Below are 21,667 nucleotides of genomic sequence, written 5' to 3' on the forward strand. Positions count from 1 at the left end.
TCTATATCTGTATCCAGCAGGTGTTCATATCATTCAGTTTATGGTACTAGTACAACTAGTACAGGTAATAATTACCAAGATACACAACTGTTGCATCCCTAGATTATGTAATAAATTCATATAAATAATCACAATGGCTTTGCGTATGAGCCTAAATGTAATGAGAATATCACATTACCATCATAAATACAGGATTTGTTCATGTTCTGAGCAATGAAGCGTCTGAGCAGAAGGTGGACATCACAGGGTGCCCTATGACTCATCGGGGTTGTGGGAAATGTTCTTGATATGTTGAGGTTTAAAATCTGTCACTATTGCCGTCTACTTTCCCAAAATCTCCCCATCATTTTCTTCATGTGCAAGACAACTGTATAAACAAGCAGCTGTGCCGTCTCACTTAAGCTGTATTCAGATACCTTCACTAAATGTTACTGAAATGAGGAATATTTATTACAAATTTCCTCACTCTGGACTTTCATAGTAATAATTTGTGATGATAAAACAAACAAACAAAAAAAAAACTATTTTAGAAATGATGGATTATATTAAGAAGAATATTGCTGAAATTTGTCACTGTCAAAGAATTTAGAAAAATCTTATATTACATTATAGTGATTTGTTGAATTAAACATTACAACACGCTTTTAGAAGCAGCTTCATATTTTTACAATGCTGCCAACTGTACAAATACATGAACATTTTCTAATCAATCACTGATCCATGACTGACATTACAAGAAGCCAGGTTCAATTCAGACAGTTTGGTATTCTAACTTGGAGCTACAACACATAGAGACCATTTACAGATAAAACAAACAAACAAAAAAACAAAAAAAAAAAAAATCATACAAAAAAGGAAACTAATATATAAACTCAATACATGCAAAGTGAGATATTTCAAGCATTTATTTGTTATAATTTTTATGATTATGGCTTACAGCTTATGAAAACCCAAAAACTGATATCTCAGTAAATTAGAATAGTGTGAAAAGGTTCAATTTTATAGCCTCTAGGTGCCACACTCTAATCAGCTAATTAATCCAAAACACATGCAAAGGACTCCTGAGCATTTAAATGGTCTCAGCCTATTTCAGTAAAATATAAAATCATGGGGAAGGTTGCTGACCTGACAGTTGTGCAGAAAACCATCACTGACATCCTCCACAAGGAGGGAAAGCCTCAAAAGGTGATTGCAAAAGAAGCTGCATTCTCCCAAATTGCTGCATCAAAGCACATCAATAAAAGGTTGAGTGGAAGGGAAAAGTGTGGAAGAAAAAGGTGGAATAACCAGCAGGGATGACTGCAGCCTGGAGAGGATGGTCAAGAAAAAGCCATTCAAAAATGTGAGGGAGCTTCACAAGGCGTGGACTGAGGCTGGAGTTAGTGCTTCCAGAGCCACCACACACAGACGGAGTCTGGACATGGACTTCAAGTGTCGTATTCCCCTTGTCAAGCCGCTCCTGAACTAAACACAACGTCAGAGGTATCTTACCTGGGCTAAAGAAAAAAATGAACTGGTCTGTTAAGCAGTGGTCCAAAGTGCTCTTTTCTGATTTTGCATCTCATTTGGAAATCAGGGTCCAGAGTCTGGAGGAAGAATGGAGACGCAACAATCCAAGACACCTAAAGTGCAGCGTGAAGTTTCCACAGTCTGTGTTGATTTACAAGCCATGTCATCTGCTGGTGTTGGTCCACTGTGCTTAAATTTAGAGTCAACGCAGCCGTCTACCAGGAGATTTTAGAGCACTTCATGCTTCATTCAGCAGAAAAGCTTGTTGGAGATGCTGACTTTATTTTCCAGCAGGACTTGGCACCTGCTCACACTGCCAAAAGAACCAAAACCTGATTTAATAACCAAGAGATTACTGTGCTTGATTGGCCAGTAAACTCTCCTGACCTGAACCCCATAGAAAATCTGTGAGACATTGCCAAGAGAAAGATGAGACACATGAGATCGAGCAATGCTGAGGTGTTGAAGGCCGCTATTGAAGCATCCTGGTCTACATTACACCCCAGCAGAGCCACAGGCTGATACCATCCATGCCACGCCACACTGAGGCAGCAATTCATGCAAAAGAGGCTCAAACCAAGTACAGAGTTCATATGCATGACTATACTCTTCAGATGGTCAACATTTCTGTTTTCAAAGCCCTTTTTTATTGATTTCATGTAATATTCAAATTTTCTGAGATTATGGTTTTTGGGTTTTCATAAGCTGTAAGTGAGTCATCAGAATTATGACAAATAAAAGCTTTAAATATCTTGCTATATAATGAGTCTATATTTTAGTTTCCCCTTTTAAATTAAGTTACCAAAATAAATTAAGTTTTGAGCGATCTAATTTTTTTTAGGTTAATCTGTATTTCATGTCAAATCCACCTCAACTTGCCTGTCTACACACTTTGGTAGTCAAATAGTTTCTTTGGTGAGTAAGATTCCTAATTGAGAAAAATCACCTAAAAGTGTCCAAGTGGATGCCAAGATAAGAAGTGATAAAATAAACTTTAATGCTTCCTTCATTATCTAATCTACAAAAGGAAATAGTGGACCTAGATATCACTGGGCCTTGCAACTACTTTAGGACACAACACACATATGATTATGTACAGTCCTACCAACTGGAATATATATAAACAAATGTAAGCTGCAGGAAAGTATGTATGCAGCATATATATATATACATACATACACACTTTTTACTTCAGCTACAGCTTCCCTCTGCAATGTGTACATCTTGGATGGTGAAATATCTTGCCTGACACTTCAACACTAGGCTTAGCCAACGCATCCAGTGTACACCTACACATCCTCCTCTACATCACAGAAATATGCGCTTGTAACCCCCACCCTGTAGACTCTTAAACATACACCTACTAAACTACCTTCTTTCTTCTGTCATCCTGTTTTCTTAACAGTGTGAGAATGACAGGTAGACACGCTTGACCCCAGCTGTTTGAACATGCCTAATTTATCCTTAGGATTAGCTGCACTAAGAGCTTCCATACAGCCTTTTTTACAATTAGAAAAGGAAGCAAATACAACAGATATGAGTCAAGGAAAATGTCAAGTAAATTGTGGTCCAAATTTGGTAGATTATGAAGATATGTTAAGTGTTGGCAAAGGTAGTTATGGATGACACATAATGACAGAAGAAGGTGTGGGTGTTCCTCAGATACTGTAAACACCTCCTGAATGGCACCTCAGGAGCAATAAAATGCAAAAAGAGTAGTTGTGAAATACCTTTAGAAGGCAGGCCCTTGTTTACAGTCAGATATGTAATGAGTTAGATGGAAACCTGAGAGGTTTCCCAATCTCCCAAACCTTTCTCTGAACTTCTTGTGAGCATGTGAGTTTTAGTTATTTCATTTCTTTCTAAATTGCTCAACGTTTATTAGCAGAAATGGCACCTACCTCATATATGCAACTGTGAGCCATCTACTGACAAGTTTTGATATATAATCAAAAAGCAGCATTTAAAACCTGACAGGTGTACAACAAAAACCACAGCTATAGAAATTAGCATTACTGTTGCCATATGGGTTTTATCAGCAGGATATTTTTTTATTTTTATTCTTTATTAACTTCAGTTGTTCAAACAAACTAATAACATGACCAGCAGCCAAATGTAAAAGTACACAACATTGTAGATCATTCCACGAGTATGCACCTCGTTAACTTACGTAATATTACACAACATCTAACACAAAACTCCAATAATGAAAATGGGACTACTGGTCAATATGTAGTAAAACCTAAAAGATCAACAGATTAAATAATGGCAAATGGCCCTTGAACTGAGAGTAATTTATCAATTTAAAATTATAAACTATATTTATGGAAGTCAAACAGATCCTCAGACTTTTATAGATATTTTAACTAGACTAAACAACGCATACACTACACATTTTAGGCCACATAAATTTGTCACAGCTGAAATCAGAGAATTACTTTGAGGAGGAAATGACACACTGAGGCTGAAACCTTTCCCTTCAAATAAACAAAATGATGCTTAGATTTCTGTATAACCAGCATTACTGACCATAAATGAGGTGTACGAAGAGCGAGAACATTTCAGATTTCATATTTCCTCTACCTTGCAATAGTTAGTGACACACTGTTGCTATGTACCTTTTATAGTTTTTCATTTTTGAAATGTGCATTTGCTAATCCTATCAAGTTTTAAATTAGTATAAAGTAGAAAACTCTCCGTGGTTAAATTTATTATCAACATTGTCTGAACATGCTAGAAAAGCTAGAAAGTCTGTGCTCAGCTTTAAAAGACGAGACTAAGGCCATGTCCACACCAACACTGATATTTTGCAAAGCAAATTTTATTGTTTTAGTGTTTGTACCTCTTATCTATATGTAAACTGTTTTATGAGTTAAAAAAATGAAGTTTTCAGAATTACTTTCCAAAGTGAAGATTTAAAATAATAAATAAAAGAAAAAACATTGTTTACAGTGCATCTGTGTGTTTCACTAAAAGAGAATCAGCTTATTGGCCGTGCTAATGACGTTCTTGTATTTTGACATATTAATGGAAATGTGATAATTACCTTCAAGAGCTGTCATAATTATCTCAGCATTAGTAGGAGTTTCTATGTTCTCATTTGAACAAAAATACAGAAAAACTAAGCTTTTGCTCATGTTAACTTTTTTTTTTAAAGAAACAGAGGTGAAAAAATGTAGTTGATGCCCAGATATGCTATATATGTTATATTTGGGCATCGTAGATTATGCTCACTAATATTTGTGAAAATCATTAAGTTTAGTGTTTCAAAGTTTACATTTTTCTGTAATGTTTTAAAGTTATAATATAGCAAAAACAAACAAAACAACAAAAAACAAACAAACAAAAAAAAAAAACCAAACAAAACAATGAATTTGTAGCTATAATCATCATAATGTTGTCCATACATGTTATGCAGCTTACCTGACACTTTTGTCAGACATCTTGGTGCGGAAAACTTCCTCCTGATCCAGACTTATGGTACAAAATGTACAAAGATCCCTTTGCCGATTTGGACCCGAAACTGGACCCAGATTCTTAGCTTCACCTGCAAAAAGACAACACGACTATTATCCTGACTATCTTTCCCTTATTAGAATTATTACAAAAACTTTAAATCAACTCATTTTAAACATTCATTTTACACAGTCTTCATTCATTCTAATAATAATAATAATGTCAAATATAATAATCAAGTTTTAGATCTAAGGTTAAAAAAAAGCGCAATGATAAATTAATAATACTGATTAGGATTTGATTGTTTAGAGATTTTTTTTGTATTTTTATATTATATATATATTTTTATATATATTTACATATATACAGAGAGAGAGAGAGAGAGAGAGAGAGGGAGTTAGAAAGAGAGGGAGCTGTTTGTTAAAATAAAAACTTCTAATACTACAAATCTGACTGTACAACCTAAATCCAATCTGTATTATTAATTCATTTACTGCATTACTCAGAACACTTGATATATATTTTGATGGTTTGACATCCCCCTGTTCATCGTGGGACAAAGCCTCCTGCCAGTTGTCAGGGCAAACTGAAGAGCGGATGTAGCTGAAGTAGACTTCAGGCTCATATGTGGTTAAAAACACGAAACATTGACTTCCTCAGCACAACCAATGGTGACAGAACAGCGCTGATTCACAAATGACAAACACCTTTGTAACATGAACCACTTCCATTGCAAAGCAGGCAGGGCCAGATAACAATCCATGGGTTTTGTGCAACACATTGAAGAAACACAGTAAAAATCAGTTCAAGATAAGCTGTCACTCCAACACAACACTATCTGTAACTTCAGACTAAATGAAATTTAGAATGCTGGATTAAGGTGGCAGTGATAGTCTAAATTAGCTGTCTAGCTTTGAATCGGTACCCTAAGCCCTGGTAAGGATCTCATTAAGAAAAGCCACCAGTGAGATCAGCTTTTTAACAGGCTATTAATAATGCAGTGTGGCTAATCTTAGGAACAGTCACTAGTTGTCATTAAGCTTGTACCAGGATGACCCGGTGAGTGAAGAGCACAGAGTACATAATACAAGTAACCACAAACACATCATTTATACTTTGGCCAACAAACCCTGCTGTCATCTCTTCTCTTCCATAAAATCCCTAAAGCAGACACAAGTCAAGCAGAGAAATCCATGACCTGAGGGTCAGAAAAAAAAAAATTAAAAATTAAATTATACGGGTCTTAGCTGGGGACTGCCTTGTTTCCTATTAACTGAAAACAAAGCACAAGCATATGAAAATGTTTGCTAAAAACTTTTAGAAATACATATATTGAAAAAATGCCATTTCCACTGATGTATGTAAAGGAAAAAGGCCAAATGTGAACGAGGAAGAATGGAGTTTCGCAAGACTGCAAAGTGAGTTACATGCCATGATAGTTCCTCAATTTTGTTCTGCTTACCGTTTTCTCATTAATTCATAGTAGTGAAACTGACATTTGCCTTCCTATTGTATGCCTATGCTTTACATAATACTTAACCTATATTCACTTTACAGTAAATACGTGATGTTAAGCCTCTTCTCATGACAGTCTATACCAACTCTGGAAACACGCAATTAGGCTTGCACCAGTAATAATGTCCTGTCAGACGTCATGCATAATTAACATAACATCAGCAACTATTATTTCTTTTTATAAATTTCATACGTTGTAGCACACTTTATATAAATTTTGATTTTTTTAACCCACTGACACTATAATAAATTACCTGAAACATAACACAAAGGTTGATGCAGCATAGTCTAATTGATAAGTGTTATCAAATCTGCAGCAACATATTCATTGCATTACCAAAACCAGTTCAGCTTGTATAACTTGAATCTGAACATGTCTGCAGTGACTCAAACTTTTCAAGAGAGCACCAAAAAACAAAATTCCAGATTTAAATAGGCACAGATTGACATGGTCTTGAAACAGCCCAGCCTGAAGGTACTGGCTGCTTAAGTATTTTCCCTTGAAGTCTATAGGTAAGATCTGAAATACAATTAATAATGTGATACTTGTGATAGTTTAATGACAACACCTAAATTGATTGTTTTATTTTTTTTGGGGGGGGGGGGGGGCAGTACCTAAAACCAATAACTTTCCCAGTGGAACTTTAATCTTTAATGTTGTGGCAAATGATAGGGCAATATAGTTTTCTTCCATAAAGAGCAGAGACCTGCTCAAAGAGTTTGTTGAGACTGGACTCAACCAACCTAATAAAGGTACTCCAGATGATATGTAGTAATTGTATGTAAAAGTAACACCAAATTCTGTCCACCATCAGATATTGTTCACTGATATTGCAAATGGTTGTTCGTGGAACTTTAAATTTTTTAGAATAGCCATTTTCAAACATGGTGGTGGCACAGCATATACACGACTCAATAGAAATATTGGTAATTACTAAAACATGGAAACACTAAAGTAAGATGAAAAACTGTGACATATTGTAAGGAGAATTCTTGTTATACATAGACCTATTAAAAAAAAGAATAATTTATCAAATTTTTTGCTAAGAATATGTGCCTATATTCAAAACACTATGGAGCAACAGTTTTTTAACCACCTATCACAGTACAGTAATGGAATATAAGAAAAAAAAATTAATACATATTCTTTTAAAAATTCGGCTATGGTAATAGAGCCTAATCGAAATCCCAAGTCTTCCGGACCCAAAATTGAATGGTATACAGAATTTGATGGCACACCTGCATAGAGTAACGTTAAGAAACTGAATGGGTTAGCTTGAAGACTCAAGTGGCTGATAGTAGCTAGCTTTACTGTCATCTACGTTAACTCAGCTTATGGAGCTTTTCTACCCTATAAAAAAGCCTAAAATTTCTTGTAACCATGTAACACTATGTGTGCTCGAAGATATATACAAACAGTTGTTAAGCTTTTAGATTAATGGAATCATTTACAACAAGCTACTAGCTTCTGCTAGCATGCTAAGTTAACTTAACGTTAGGCACCAGCAGCCAGCAGAGTGAGCAGATGAACTGCCTGTCTCTCCCCTCACACTGTCGGCTGTTGATAGCACGCCGCGCCCCTCCGGCTTCCTTTCTTGCCGCTTGGCTATTCTACCAACCCTTCTCCCCGTGGCAGACACATCGGGTCGCCAGTCAGACTTACATATTTTACTCCGCAGACTTTGTAAAATCCGAATACTAGCGTTGTCCTCTTCCGCCATGGTCAGAGCTGACTGTTGTTGCTGCTCCGATGCATTCAGCGCTGGTTTATCATATCCGTTTATGAATGCAGGCTGAGTGGAGGAAAGCCAACCCCACCACCGCGTCACGTCAGGTCTCGTACAAACTGGTGCCAAGCTTCGTCGGGAGTCGCTCTGGCTAGTACTGCAATGTGTAGGTGGAAGGAGTTTTCAAAGGGATTTAAGGTAGCTATGTGGTGTCGCTCATTATGCAATATCGCTTTCGTAGATCACTGACTTTGACTTGTTGAGCTAGCTTAGCTAGCTAATCCTAGTTACGAGTGCTTACAACCAACACTGTCGATTGAAGACATGCTTCTGTGGGCGTAAATTTGTCACCAGTTGTGAATGAGTTGACAACTGCTCGTGCAGAGTTTACTGAATGGAGTCTACCAGACACAGGTCATGTAGCCCCAAAAGTTACTTCTCTCTCCCAGATGTCAACCTGAAACTATAGGGCCAAGATTGGGACACAAAATTAGCAGAGACGCGCAAAACGACCCAAGTAGACACAAATTGATCAAATTGGGGCAGAATAAATAAATAAATAAAATGAACACAAAGAAACTGTTCAGGAGTCTTTAAAAGCTTGGATAATTAACAAAATGATGCATGATAAACCATAAAGAAATCCATAATAATGTAAAATATTATTTGCGGTTGATTTTGTGCTTTAAGTTGGTTTTGGGTCTCAGATTTGCTGACACGGATATCTGAAGGCTAGTTTAATTTAAGCATTTAAACTTTTATTTGTTATAATATCAAACTTTTTGGGGAAAAAAGTAACTCTCTTGTATAGTTAATTTTTTTAGGTGAGCTAATTAACTCTTTCCAAAGAGCTCGCATTTATATTACAAAGAGTCATATTAAAATTCATTGCAAATAATTGTATAGTACCACCCAACAACAAATAATGCTGTAATAGTTTAAAATGAACAGAAGTTTTCATATGGTTGGGTCTTACCTAACAGACCCAACCTTTGCAGTATGATTAATTGGAAAATAAAAAATAGTATGGTCACTCCTCCAAACACAGTTTGTGAAATATGTACTTATTCATACAGTATAAACATCCGTTTTAATGCTCTGTTGGTGGCATTTTGCTTAGATTCCCCAAATGCAGTGTCTATATTATAGTGTAACCCAACATTTAGAGAAAATACCATATTTATTTAATCACATCCCAATATATCCACTGGATGAACACACTAAGATTCTTTTTCCTCCCTCTCTTTCAAGGTGGTGCTTCTTTTGGCTGGGTCTAATCTTCTTTACTGATAGCAGCAGTGAACCTGAAAGAAAGTCAGGTATGCAATAAATAATGATGTGTTCTTCTTATAAAAGGTAATGCATCTTATTCTTTTTTCTTATAATGATTATCTCAAAGTTATCAAACTTTAACAGATAAGAACATGGAGTAGCTTTGCTTACATGTGACCTTGAAAAGCATCAATAACAAGACACAAACTATTGCTGTTTGTGTTAAAAAATATAATAGCCATTAAATGGCAGATTAGAATGGAATTAGGGGGGAAATGTTTCCTCTATGACACAATTGGTGAGTTGTGCAGTAACTTCTGGGTAAAATGTGTGATCCTTCTGATGCACTGCAAACGTAGTCTTAGGAAGAAGCAAAGAATTTAGAAACATCTGGAAATTGTGTGTTGAGGCTGAACGCAGATGCACTTTGTGTGGAAGGAGGGAATGAACTTTTCAGCTGGACTGCAGGTCCCTGAAGGCCCAGGAGGAGCAGGAACATGTTAGCTGTGGAACAGGTTCTGCACCAATATGAATGGTTAAGTCTTGTTATTAAGTGTTCTACTTAAAAATAGTCAGCATTTGTAATTGATGATGTTTCTACAGTTGGGTCTTTTTCAATGAGTCTCAAGAGTTTAAGCATCAGCTTGATTTGCTGGTCAGGATACTTTGAAATGATTGTTGTCTTTCAGTTGAGTGCTAAAGGGGGACAGGATTAAATTGCTCATAATATCAGCAATATTTATTTTACATGTTTTATGCATATTAAACACACAAAAGAAGTAACTTTAATTTCAGTGGTTCTGTGTATTCATTAGAAATTAACATAATATCAATGTTGCTTAGAATTTAAATTGAATGATCAAAGTATTAAAGAACAAATCAGTATAGTCTACTTATAAAGTGCAGCTCACCAAGCCCAGATTTAGAAATGTGACAACAGTAGAATCCATATTGTTTAGCTCAAACCTGTGGTAAGAAAGTGATCATGAAACCACGCTGGGCAGTTTTTCTGCTGTCTGACCCACAGCAAATGCTGATCTGATATTGCACAGCGTTTGAAGAAACTGACTCTGCTTTACATGCATAGACAAAGAACAAGTACAGTTTGTGTCAGGAGGTCCTATATTATCCAAAAAATATCCTCTATAAAGGTTAAAAACAAGAAAAGAACATCACTGAGTTGTTTGGTTCAGGAGGGAAAAAATTACACAGATGTTAAATTCTCATATTTAACGTCACTTTTCTGCAAAGATAACATTACAGATCTTGTGATTCCCCAACAAAAAAAGCAGTTTCTTGTCATTAACTTTCTTCTTTTCCCTCAGTTGGTCATAGTCTTCAGAGACCTTTAAAAAAAGGGCTCCTCTTTGCAAACCCATTTCTCGGGCTTGTGTATAGAAATGTGCATATCGTTGGGTTCAGAGTCATTTCTTCTGAAGAGTTTGCAGGATTTCTCCTGATCATTGCGACTGTTTAATCTTGGTCCTATTAAATTATTCTTGTTGCTATCAATCTCTCCATCACTGGTTTGCTTTTTTGAAATGAGATGCATAGTATGCTGTGGATTTATCCTCTTTTTAGCTACTTTCTGTTTCACCTTTGAGGATGCCAGGGGAAACATTGAGTCAGCATCGGGCAATAATGGACTTTTGATGTTAGAATATGGCATATCTTGGTAGGTGTCAATCGTATCCTCAATTTTTAGTGTGCTCCTGTTGGTGGGACAATGTTCTCCTTTCGTGCTTTCACGTTTTATGTCAGCAGCCCCTTGACTGTTACTGTCCTCTGTTTTATTGGTTTCATTTTTGTTGTCTTCACTTAGATGTGTTGGGTATTTAGAACATGGTGTGAAGGTGTCGTATTTAATACCCTCCTCATTTGTCTCCTGGTGTTTTTTCTCATGGCTTCTCTTGGTGGCAAGGTAGAGAAAACGCTGGGGACAGAAGGAGCAACGGTATTTCTTCTCTGGGTTGGGGCTCCGGGGGGTATCATCAAAGCAGGAGCCATTTTCCATGCAGCTGTTGCAGATGTAATCGCCACCAGTAGGTGCTTCACCTGGGGGACCTTGTTTACCACAGGTCCGGCAAAAATAGGGATGAGAACCAATAATATGAGCTCTCAGACCAGTCTCTGTGATAAAGGAGCTGTCACAGATGTCACAGTTATAGGCGGCCCTCGGGCTGCAGTTCCTGCTAAGACTGTGTTTTAGCCCTGCGCTGCCACCTGAGATGCTCTCTTCTGTCAGAAAACTAGATATATCAAGGTGGGCCTCACTGGCAGCAGATCTGTCTGCAAATAAATGAGGATACTGGCGAAACATAGCTTTTCTGTGTTTGTTTCTAAGCTTCTTTCTTTTCTTTTTGGCTTTATATGAATAGTAGGGACGCCAAAGCTGATCAGCCTTGTCACAGTCATTGTTGTCATTGCACGTCTCCGGTTGTTTGGAGGCAGATACTTCTGGTCGGAGGCGAAGCCTGGGACTCTCTGAGTTTGCCTTTGTTGGAGGACACTGACTTGAGCTCTGTTCCTCACCCAGTTCTCTGATCCTCTTTTTCTTCCTTGGGAAGAGCTTTGATCCTTTGAATTGGCGGCGGATGATGGCTTCATTGCCTATTTTCACTGTTATCTGACATAGCGGTATTGCATCATTGTCCACAGATGGACCCTGGCACGCAGGCTTGGCGATATACGTCTCTGTTTTCTCTCCTACTGCTTTATTGTGTACCAGGTTCTCAGTGCTCGATTGGAGTATCTTCTTGGTCATATCCTCGACTATTTTTGCAGAAGCTGACAGCTCTCCTAATTTCTTAACAGTGTTCATTGAGTTTAAGAATGGAAGGTTATGACTAATGTGCTCTGAGTTGATTTGCATTGATGGATCCTCTTTGTAACCTGCAGGAGACTCTGAGAAAATACTGTCACAGTTATCAGTGTGTGGAATTTCAGCCTCTTTTCCTTTGCTTCCACGAATTTCCAATTCACTGTTCAGACTTTGGTCTATGTTTGGCAGCTTGTCAATGCATATACGAGGCATGACAGGAGAAACCATCTTTGTCGTTGCCATGAATGTCAGGGGGAATGAAGTTGTGTCAGAATGGCTGATCAGAGCATTATGCTCAAATGGAGGGATAAGTGAATTGCTCTCCAGTGAAGATGGATCACCTCTTTCAACCCTATCTGAGTACGTATGACTGTATGTCTTGTATTGTCTCTTTCTGAACTTCATGGGGAGCAGCCTGTAAAGCTTGATTGGATAAACACTGGCTTTCACTCCTCCGTTGGCAGATTTCTTCTTAACAGCTAGACTAGGATCAATGCCGTGAAAAGACTTTTGGTGGTTCTTCAGGATATAATACGTCATGAATGTCTCCAGGCAGAAAATGCACTGATAACGGCGTTCACCTGTGTGCCAGATTTCGTGCTTAGTGCGATACTCTGCCAACGCAAACACTTTGTTACAATAATGACAGGGGTAGGCTCTCTGCCAGGAATGTACATTCTCGTGCCGTTTTAAGCTGGATAAGGTGACATAGACCCGTTTGCACATGCTGCAGTTGTATCTTCTCTGACTACCCCCTGGCCTGACTGTCTTCTCACTCTCTTGAGGCTCTGGTTGGTCCAAATGAATGGACTCTGGTGTGTAAGGACTGGAGAGGTCGGCTGAGGGAAGCTGTGTCACAGTGCTCGTGATGTCTGATCTGTCATCTGTACAGTGGTCCACCTCTTTGCCTGAAATATCCCTGGCATCTAGTTTAGGCGGGTCTCTTACAGCCTTTGGACACATCTGTTCGTGGTTCCGAAGCCGTTTGAGGTGAATGAATTTTCTGTGACAAAACTTGCAGAACAAGTGACTAACAAAGCGCTTTTTATGTAATTCTGAGTGAATGGTGAGAAGAGCTTTATTTGAAAATATCTCTGGACAGAGCTCACAGCTGTAGATTGAAATGCTGTCCTCTGGGTGAGGTGAAAGGGGCGGTGGACCTAACTCCATCTGAGAGCTGTCACTGGCTGTGGGTAACCCTGTATTCATTTTGTTCTCTGTTTCTGCCTCTGAAAAAAGTGGAGGTGGTGTCATCTTGGTTTCAGGTGCTGCAATGACATCATCGCTAATCGCAGACTTTACCATGTTTGGTTTATCTGTTTGTAGTTCTGCTGGCATAGGAAGTATACTTCTACCCAAAATGCCTCTCAGTTTATGTCGCTTTTTGAGTGGGCCTGTATTCCTGTAAATGAATTGCTTTGACTGTGACACAGCTGGCTTACAGACCTTCTTGTTATCCCCCTGACTGCTTTCTTTGCCTTCAGTGGATTTGCTTACTGCATATGAGTGTTCTGAAATGGCGTGGGTCGTCTCGTTGCTCCCTTTGAGACAGGACGTTGTGGGACAACTTGTTGGGAGTTGTCCCACATCTGGCGACTGTCTGTCCTTATCTGTTTGAACCAGAGGGGTGAAAGGATTGTTCCCAGGACATACTTCAGTGATAGAGAAGGCGTTAGTAATGCGAGGTCCTCTTGCAGTGTCTATCTCCTCAGGCCTTAAAGCTTCCCTCTTTGTTTTTTTACACACTAGGGCAGCACATGAGTCTGAAGATTTAATGCATTCATCTCGGTTCGCTTCTTCTGCAAGCCTTTCTAAAAAAGGAATTCCAAGTCTTTTGCCCGCTGCTACAAGGCCCCCTGTGTCCTCAGCACTGGGTGATGTCAGCTTTGAGCAGTATATAAAGTTGAGGATACTGGCAAAAACCTCTGACTTTAGGTCCATAAGCTCCAGTACTTGGCTGGAGCTCCATGTGTCAGAGGTAGTCAGAGCGCTCCTGAAGTACCTGCTGCAGGCTGCTAGGATGTTCTTGTGGGCCCGAAATTTTACATCCTCCACCACAATAGTAACATCACAGAAGAGGCCTTGTGAGCGCTGCTCATTGAGCTTGCTTAGTACAGTGTAAGGGTGTGTGTTATCCATCAGGTTCTAATGTACGGGAAGACCACAGTCATCTAAAAGAAAAGACAACAGATATTAGCATCAGATTATAAGGAAACAGAGAAAATCAGTTTCTTTTAGACTCCTAATTGTATGCATTTTCTCTGGAAAATAGCATTTCCCATGTTTTAACAGTAGATGGCAGTAATATCCTGACAGATCAGCTCCAAAGTCAACAGTCTGTTTATCAGCTCTGCCTCATAAACTCAAAATCATTTCATGTAAGAAGTTGCTTCATAAAGATCAGGTCACATACTGAGTTTAACTCAACCTATAAGACCATCCCAATGTAAATATGTTGTAAAGTGCTTGTGTTTTTTTTTAAAACTAGTTTAAAGTTGCGCCATTTATAACGGATGCCATTACTTAATGATCCTATTTCGCATGTAAAGGTTCATCAATCTCCTTACAAGATTAACTTAATGTATTTTTAAAAGCTCTCATCGTAATATTGTTGATATCTTGACCTGAAAACCATCTTTACCTCTACAATGTAGGGGAATGATCACTTTGAGGAAGGGATTTGTATTTGAGAGGATAATCTGTTAAATTCTAGCTATCAGTAAATATGCAGGAAGGCATGTTAGTGTCAACAATGAACTCTTGAATTCTGCATTAGAGTTGTTTAGACTGAGCACTACTATAAGAGTATGTTGCTGCTACAGAGATAATCAGGAAATGTGCTTTTTTTCTTGTGTCTGTCACAAACGGTTGTTGCTGACCTAGAATCATGTCTTGGATGTAGTGACCTAACGTATGGTGCTCAGCTTTAATGCTTTCAGTTTGTAGTTTCCTATCTGCTCCTCTGATGTCACTCTTTCCGTTGGAAATATCCTGTCATGAACAACTCAAGTTTTTTTTTCTTGCTTTAACAGATGCGCTGGCAATCTTGTAAATTATAGACTTTAATTTTCAAATTAAATAAATGATAATTTGTCCAGCTGTGCAGGAGGAGGCATACAGCTGTCAAAGCAAATCTCTTCTCAGTGCCTGGGTTTATGATGAAAATGCCAAGCTGATATTTATGTGAAGATGAGTCATCCTCTTCCTTCTTTAATTTTCTTCCAGTCTGGCAGTGAAAGCATCCTTACATTTGCAGCCCAGAAAGTTGCTGTTGACTATTAAAAACTTCAGTAATGACCGATGAGGAAAATAGTAGCCAGCAAGACCATTAATATGATGTAATATAGTAAACTATTGTGGCTTTGAAAAGCAGATACTCTCTCTGTTGACTTGTGTATCACTTTCTAGTTAATCTAAATTAAAAACATTTTGTAAATTCCCCCTGGGATGAATAAAGTATTTTTCATGTATTTACAGGGGAAAAAAAAAAAAAAAACTCCTGACAGACAAACCAGTCAGGGATTGACCAAACCAGCATTGGTAGATATGTTTGATTTTATGGTAAACTGGTGTGACCTTTAATCAGTAACTCTTAGAGGAAGTTGAGTTTCATTTATTTAAAAGAAGATGCATGATGTTTAAACTTATAACAGAGTCGTGCTATCTGAGTCTGCACTGAGTCATTTGCATCTTTGTACCGTGCTGACCGTATCTGTTATCTTACATTGGTAAGAGATGAATCATCACACCTATATCCCTGCTATTTTAAGGCTTGGCTTTAGCTACAAAGTCATGGCTTTTATGGTATTAGTAGTTCTTTTTATCTTTACAGCTTCAGTAAAAAGTCAGACAATTACTGCAGAAGATCTTTTAGCTAAATGTTGATATATTTAGTGTCTCAGCTGTAAAATAGTTCTCACTTGATGGTGAAGAGAGGAAGGATTAATTTTGTTTGGTCCAAAATCAGATTCAGGCTGTTTTGTCTAATATCATTTCATGTTTTTAGATATTTTCTTTCCTGAATGCACCACATTTACATAGTTGGCCTAAATAAACATATAATAACGTTATTGTAAAGAAATGGCTGGTAATTATCACTGATGCCATTTCATTTTCCTTCTAGTATTCAAATATTTCCTTTACTTGTTTCCATTCTGTGATCATGCAACAAATGCAATATGGCCGCCGTTCTTTAAAGCCTCAGACCACTGAAAACACAACCACCCTCCTGCCCTCTATCTCAGACGGGCCTCTGTTGTCATGGCAACATGCTATGGCGCAGCACTTATTGGGATTCAGCTGGATGGCAATTGACTGTTTTAGCAGTCCGTGTATTCGATTTCGTCTCTCTCACAAACATCCTGCCCTCTCCGGCAACCTGCAACATATAGCAGACTGCAGAGCAATCGAGGTTCGCTTTTGTCTCCAACTGAACGTGTGTGTGTGTGTGTTTGTCTGTGAGGCTTTGTCTGTAACACAAAATGGACTTTCTAATTTATCACAACATAGTCAGAGGTGCAAGAGATGTGTTGGGAACTTCTACTAATTTCTATGCTTTCGCTGTTTGCATGACACTTTTATCCTTTCTTCAAGGTTGCTATTTCACTTTACCACATTCATTTTTCACAGTTTCTATCAATTGTTGTGGTTCATTGCCGCCACATGCTGAGCGGAAATTCTGAATTTGTCATCAGCGCTCATGAATTTGCCACACCCCAACTTAGTTTACCTTCAAAGCAAATGTAAAAATATTTTCTTTTACATCTTTTACTCAAAAGTAAAAATCCCCAAATGCTAAACCACAAACCAGCAAATCATAGAGTCTACAGACAAAAAGCAAACTGTCAAAGCAAAAGCCACTTCATGTACCTCTGCAAAGTGTACTTCCGCAAGAAAAAAAAGGTTAGAAAATAAGGGTAAACATGCAAAACATACCTTAGTAAATCAGAGAAAGTGATGCATGGCGAACAGGAAACAATTTCACACAGTATCTCCTCCTCTACCGCACCGTGTATACCTAAATATACATGAATAGCGTGAGAGTTTTGTGTGAGCAAGGCGAAAGTAGCTTTTTTTTCCTATGATGGTCGCTGAACAGTAGTGTTGTCAGAAGCAGAGCTTTTTCTGACGTCTTTCTTCCTCTCCCTCCCTCTCAGTGTGCAGATGACTCCAGCTCCAGCGTCCTTTGCCTCTATCCATGCAGCCCAGGTCCTGGGCTAGAGCTGCCCTGCCCTCCTCTGACTGTCTGTTTCTTTGCTTCTACAACAGCAATTGGAGTAACTCACAATTTATGCAGCATGTCGCTAAATTCGGAGTATGGGTCTGCCTTGTACTAGCTGGGCAACTGAAGCTTTCGTTCTGGAGCCACTGAGAAGGAAACGGCAACTTTTATTAAACATGGCAGAGGACTGTAGGGAGAGCGGTGAGATGCAGGGTGCTACATCACACACCAGCTCTGTTCTTGATTCCACAGCCAGAGAAAATGCTCAGCTGCATTGCTATGAAGTGAGGGGGTCCTTTACCGTACAGCGGAAGGTGTATTAAATCTCTCCATCACAGCACAAGCTAGATCCCAGTGCAGCTCGGTGTTGACCGTGATGAGAATATGTCTTTTGCATAAAATAATATAATCACAAGCCCACTCAGAAAGAACATGCAGGTTGAATGCATAACAGCACACCATCTGTCTAAAGCTTGTGCACGCAAGTCTCTGCCTGTGCTGCAGCATATCACACCAAAGCCTTTCGTCCGTGCTTACGCAGTCACTGTGGTTAGGTAATGCAGAAGCAGAGAGGAGATGGCACTGACTGCTGTCGTATTGTGCAGCACAGGACAGATGTTCATCGGCGCTTTTTCAGGCTGAGACAAAGTCAGTCCTGCTCTCAGCGGGGACTCAGGGTATACCTATATAGAGGCTGCTGATTGATGCAAAAGCAGCAGATGCGTCAGCACTGCAGACGAGGGGGAGGGGAGAAAGCTAAACACGATATGGCTATGTAGCCTTTCACTAGCCTCTGAGGACGGATGCAACTGTTTTATTTACACAGGAGAGGAAAGTCATGACTGTGTTCTCCTCATCCTGACTAAAATCAAATTTAAAGTAATTTAATTTTATGATTGTTGACTTCAAAAGACAAAAGCAGGTACAGTATTATGCATGCACATACTTGTTGCCATGAAGAAAGAAAATGTGCTCTTTAATAAGCTTTTTTTCTGAAGTACATCACAGAAAATTGGTTTCAAGAGTACAATATTAAGTAACGTAGACTCTCTTCTATTTTTGGTGCTGGGAGAGAGATCTGTTCCAGACGCATAAAACACCAGAACTTTACCCTCTAAATGAGACACTTGAGGCTACATTTCAGCATAGCAGCATAGCAAGTATGTAGCAAAGATATCCTAAATAATTTTATTATAAATATATCACATACAGTCATGTAAAAAAGAAAGTACACCCTATATGGGTTCCAAGGTTTTATGTGTTGGGAAACAATAAGAATAATTAGCTCCTTACTGGGTCTTAAAATGAGCTAAATACAAATCTGAAGATCAAGAGGATATTATATAATACAGTGTCTTTATTTAACAAAACCTGAGACAAACTCAAGAAGCAATGTGTACAAAGTTAAGTTAAATTTTATATGTCAATAGCCTGAAGAATGACTTAAATCAGCAATAACAAGTAAGCTTTTTCTCTTTACATTTTCAGTCACTTTAATTGTGGAGTAATTTCGGCTTACTCTTCTGTACAGTGTTACCTCAGTACCTCAGTTCATTGTAGTTTTTGGTTAATTGTGTCCTAATTGTTTGGTTAATTGTGAAAGTATACAATAAAATGATTTCTTTCCCACATTATTATCAAGTATAATGTGAATATTAAGTTACTTTGGGATAAATTAAAAAATTAATTGGGACAGCTTAAATCTTTTAGGTTTACTTTCATGACTAAAAAACTATTGAACTGAATAAACTCATGTTGGATAAACTTAATCCAACCATTTGTTACCAATGGAACATTTCATTTAAGTATTTTATTTTTCACTGAACTGTGTACCTACCATGAAAACTATAATTATAACTCCACAGTACATAAGACACTTTCTGTGTCACTGTATTTTACTGATTTAAATCAATAAACACAACCTATAATTTTCATCAAAGGTCAAAATTAATTCAAACCGTCACCCTTTAAGGGATGCTGTAGTGAGTCATCATCTGTCTTAGCTGTGGAGTGGCGCTTCTTTACGTACTTAAGGAGCTTGGCCTTTGACTGAACATCTCTTTCCTCATCAGTGGCCCAGACTGATTCTGTTTCAGCATCCCAAATTTGGATTGTTGAAGTTTTGTGTTAAAATAACTCTGCAGAGAATCTCTTTTTCATGCATTTACTGCATTTTAATGATCCTACAGAGGCAGAGGCATGGAAAATAAATGAAACAAGAAAAAAACAAACAAACAAACAAAAAAAAACAAACAAACAAAAAAAAAAAACAGTTGCCTTTGTAAGAGCAAATAGATAAGAACTTCTAACAGGTCAGGATTAAATGATTCTGCGCACTTAGAATCAAACTTACCTGGAAGCTGGGTCTTTTAAGAGCAGCCAAAAGACACAACATTCATCAGAATAGAATCTAAAATACAAAAAAAAATAAATAAAAAATGTGAATACTATACATAGAAATAACATGAGCTGTAAATATATTCATACCACAGATGTTATTTTACTATCTGCAGACAGATGTTTTGTTGTGCAACTTATTTAGAAATAGCTCCTTCATAACAAATTGCAAAGGGCACAGACATGCGAGAGGCAGTACCCACTGAAAAACTTTTAAACTAGTTTGATTTTAATATTAAATAAACAAAAACATATTTTTATTAACCTGTCTACACAGCAACAGGGCTCTCCTTTGAGGCCATCCTTAGTTTCACTGAGCTAACATATCTTACCTTAAAGCAGAACTAAGTGTGTGCATGCCCACGGGTTTATTAGCGTATTTTACACCACAGCATATATCTGTGTGCAACTAACAACCTCAGCAAGAAACTATTTGCCACATTAGACAGAAAACCCCTCACTCTGATGTCCTTTCACTTTCAAGATATTTATTTTCTTCCTGGTATCTGCGTCCATTCATAGCCTCCACCTGTTGTTTTGGTTGGTGTGGGTGCTTGTATATTTGACAGTGTAGCTCTCAAACACACACACACTAAACACAAATTAATAAACTGATTTAAATTAATTTCAGTATACTTTATTAATGCCTGAAGAGAAATTATTTTTTTAAAAATTAACAATTATAAAATGATTAATTAATTGAGATAAAAGACCAAAAACCATTATTTCTAGTGCATGTGAAGTTTGAGACTGTTTACAATATATTTTCATTTTTTTCTAAACTTTTTCAGGACTTTTTTTTCTCAATAACGTATTATAATTAAAACTCTCTCAATGAATTTTTAATTACAAAGTAAAATAGTCATAGTTTACCTCTTTAACCACTGCAACATGTTTAATAATTGAGGCAACTTCAGTTGTTAAATGTCATTACACAGATAATGCCATTTATAAAAGCACATGCCAGAATCTAATCCAAGTAATATCTTGTAATATAGCTTTAGTATCACAGCAACAGTGTGTTCAAAGGACAAAGTATACAGGCCTCTCTGCCTCTTTTGCTCAGTGATCTCAGCTGTGGCCTGCAGGGACGCTCATCAGCAAGGAGGCAGACTGCAGTACAATGCTGAGTAGGCCTCATACTTAAAGTATTCTTAGCATACAAATACAATCAGCCCTGGGGGCACTTATCTTGTTGCCATAATAAGCTCTCAAACCTGGAGTTGCCTACCAAAATGTTTCCGTGTGGAAAGTCTTGTCAGGCCTGTCCCTGCCGCTGTGGAAGTCTCTGTGGTGTTTGTTTAGGAGGAGCAGTGGAAAGCGAATACCCGGCTCCTGTTCTTCCTTTGGCCTAGATCAGGCCTTTACCATCATCCCTCGTCACTGCTGTCTGTGGATTGTGGTCCTGGCAGATATCCCTTGATCCTGCTGTGTAAAGTTGCCTTCTGGAGGCTGCTGCCACTGCTGCGTCACTCCCGCTGCATCACTGACCCACAAAAAGGTGCTGGGAAGGAGGGGTGGTGTGGTGAATGTGTTGGAGTAAAGGGATAAGCAGAAAACAACAATCGCAGCTCTGCACTGCTCCAACAAACAAATGGATGAGGCATCCGCTAAGCTTCAGTATGAGGCCTAGTTGCTGCTTTGGCATTCAGGAAGTGAGTCTGGGAGACAGATCCTTTATTGTTACGTAATGAATATTTTTCCTCAGACCAGACTCAGCTGAGAAGGCGGCGTGAGGGACTAATAATA

At 38.2% G+C, this 21,667-nt stretch overlaps 3 protein-coding genes across 4 annotated transcripts in view; 1 reads left to right on the forward strand and 2 right to left on the reverse strand.

Moving 5' to 3' along the window:
- Positions 1–8,262, reverse strand: part of rasa2 (RAS p21 protein activator 2) — a 31,165-nt gene extending 22,903 nt beyond the window's left edge. Inside the window, exons 1-2 of the mRNA XM_041995578.1 lie at positions 8,144–8,262; positions 4,933–5,056 (exon numbers count right to left, since the gene is read on the reverse strand). Coding sequence (XP_041851512.1) covers positions 4,933–5,056; positions 8,144–8,201 — 182 coding nt within the window. The 5' untranslated portion in view covers positions 8,202–8,262. The remainder of the gene's footprint in view (positions 1–4,932; positions 5,057–8,143) is intronic.
- Positions 8,263–8,326: 64 nt separating this feature from the next.
- trip12 (thyroid hormone receptor interactor 12) overlaps positions 8,327–21,667 on the forward strand; it is a 46,560-nt gene continuing 33,219 nt past the window's right edge. Inside the window, exons 1-2 of the mRNA XM_041995561.1 lie at positions 8,327–8,405; positions 9,459–9,526. The gene's annotated coding sequence lies outside the window, so the exon portion shown is untranslated. The remainder of the gene's footprint in view (positions 8,406–9,458; positions 9,527–21,667) is intronic.
- On the reverse strand, positions 9,375–21,508 carry zbtb38 (zinc finger and BTB domain containing 38). 2 transcript variants are annotated; one of them, XM_041995569.1, is made up of 4 exons: positions 21,150–21,508; positions 19,875–19,931; positions 17,236–17,317; positions 9,375–14,471 (listed from the first exon to the last, which is right to left on the reverse strand). In XM_041995569.1, the coding sequence occupies exon 4, from the start codon at positions 14,437–14,439 to the stop codon at positions 10,828–10,830; it is 3,612 nt and encodes a 1,203-aa protein (XP_041851503.1). In that variant the 5' UTR covers positions 14,440–14,471; positions 17,236–17,317; positions 19,875–19,931; positions 21,150–21,508; the 3' UTR covers positions 9,375–10,827. The 2 variants fall into 2 exon arrangements, with proteins under 2 accessions (XP_041851503.1, XP_041851505.1); XM_041995571.1 differs by lacking the exon at positions 17,236–17,317.

Source organism: Melanotaenia boesemani, chromosome 9 (genome assembly GCF_017639745.1).
Source record: "Melanotaenia boesemani isolate fMelBoe1 chromosome 9, fMelBoe1.pri, whole genome shotgun sequence".
Classification (NCBI taxonomy): Eukaryota; Metazoa; Chordata; class Actinopteri; order Atheriniformes; family Melanotaeniidae; genus Melanotaenia; species Melanotaenia boesemani.

Coding starts and splice junctions, on each gene's coding strand:
- zbtb38 (XM_041995571.1), bottom strand. CDS start 14,439: ATGGATAACACACACCCTTACACTGTACTAAGCAAGCTCAATGAGCAG.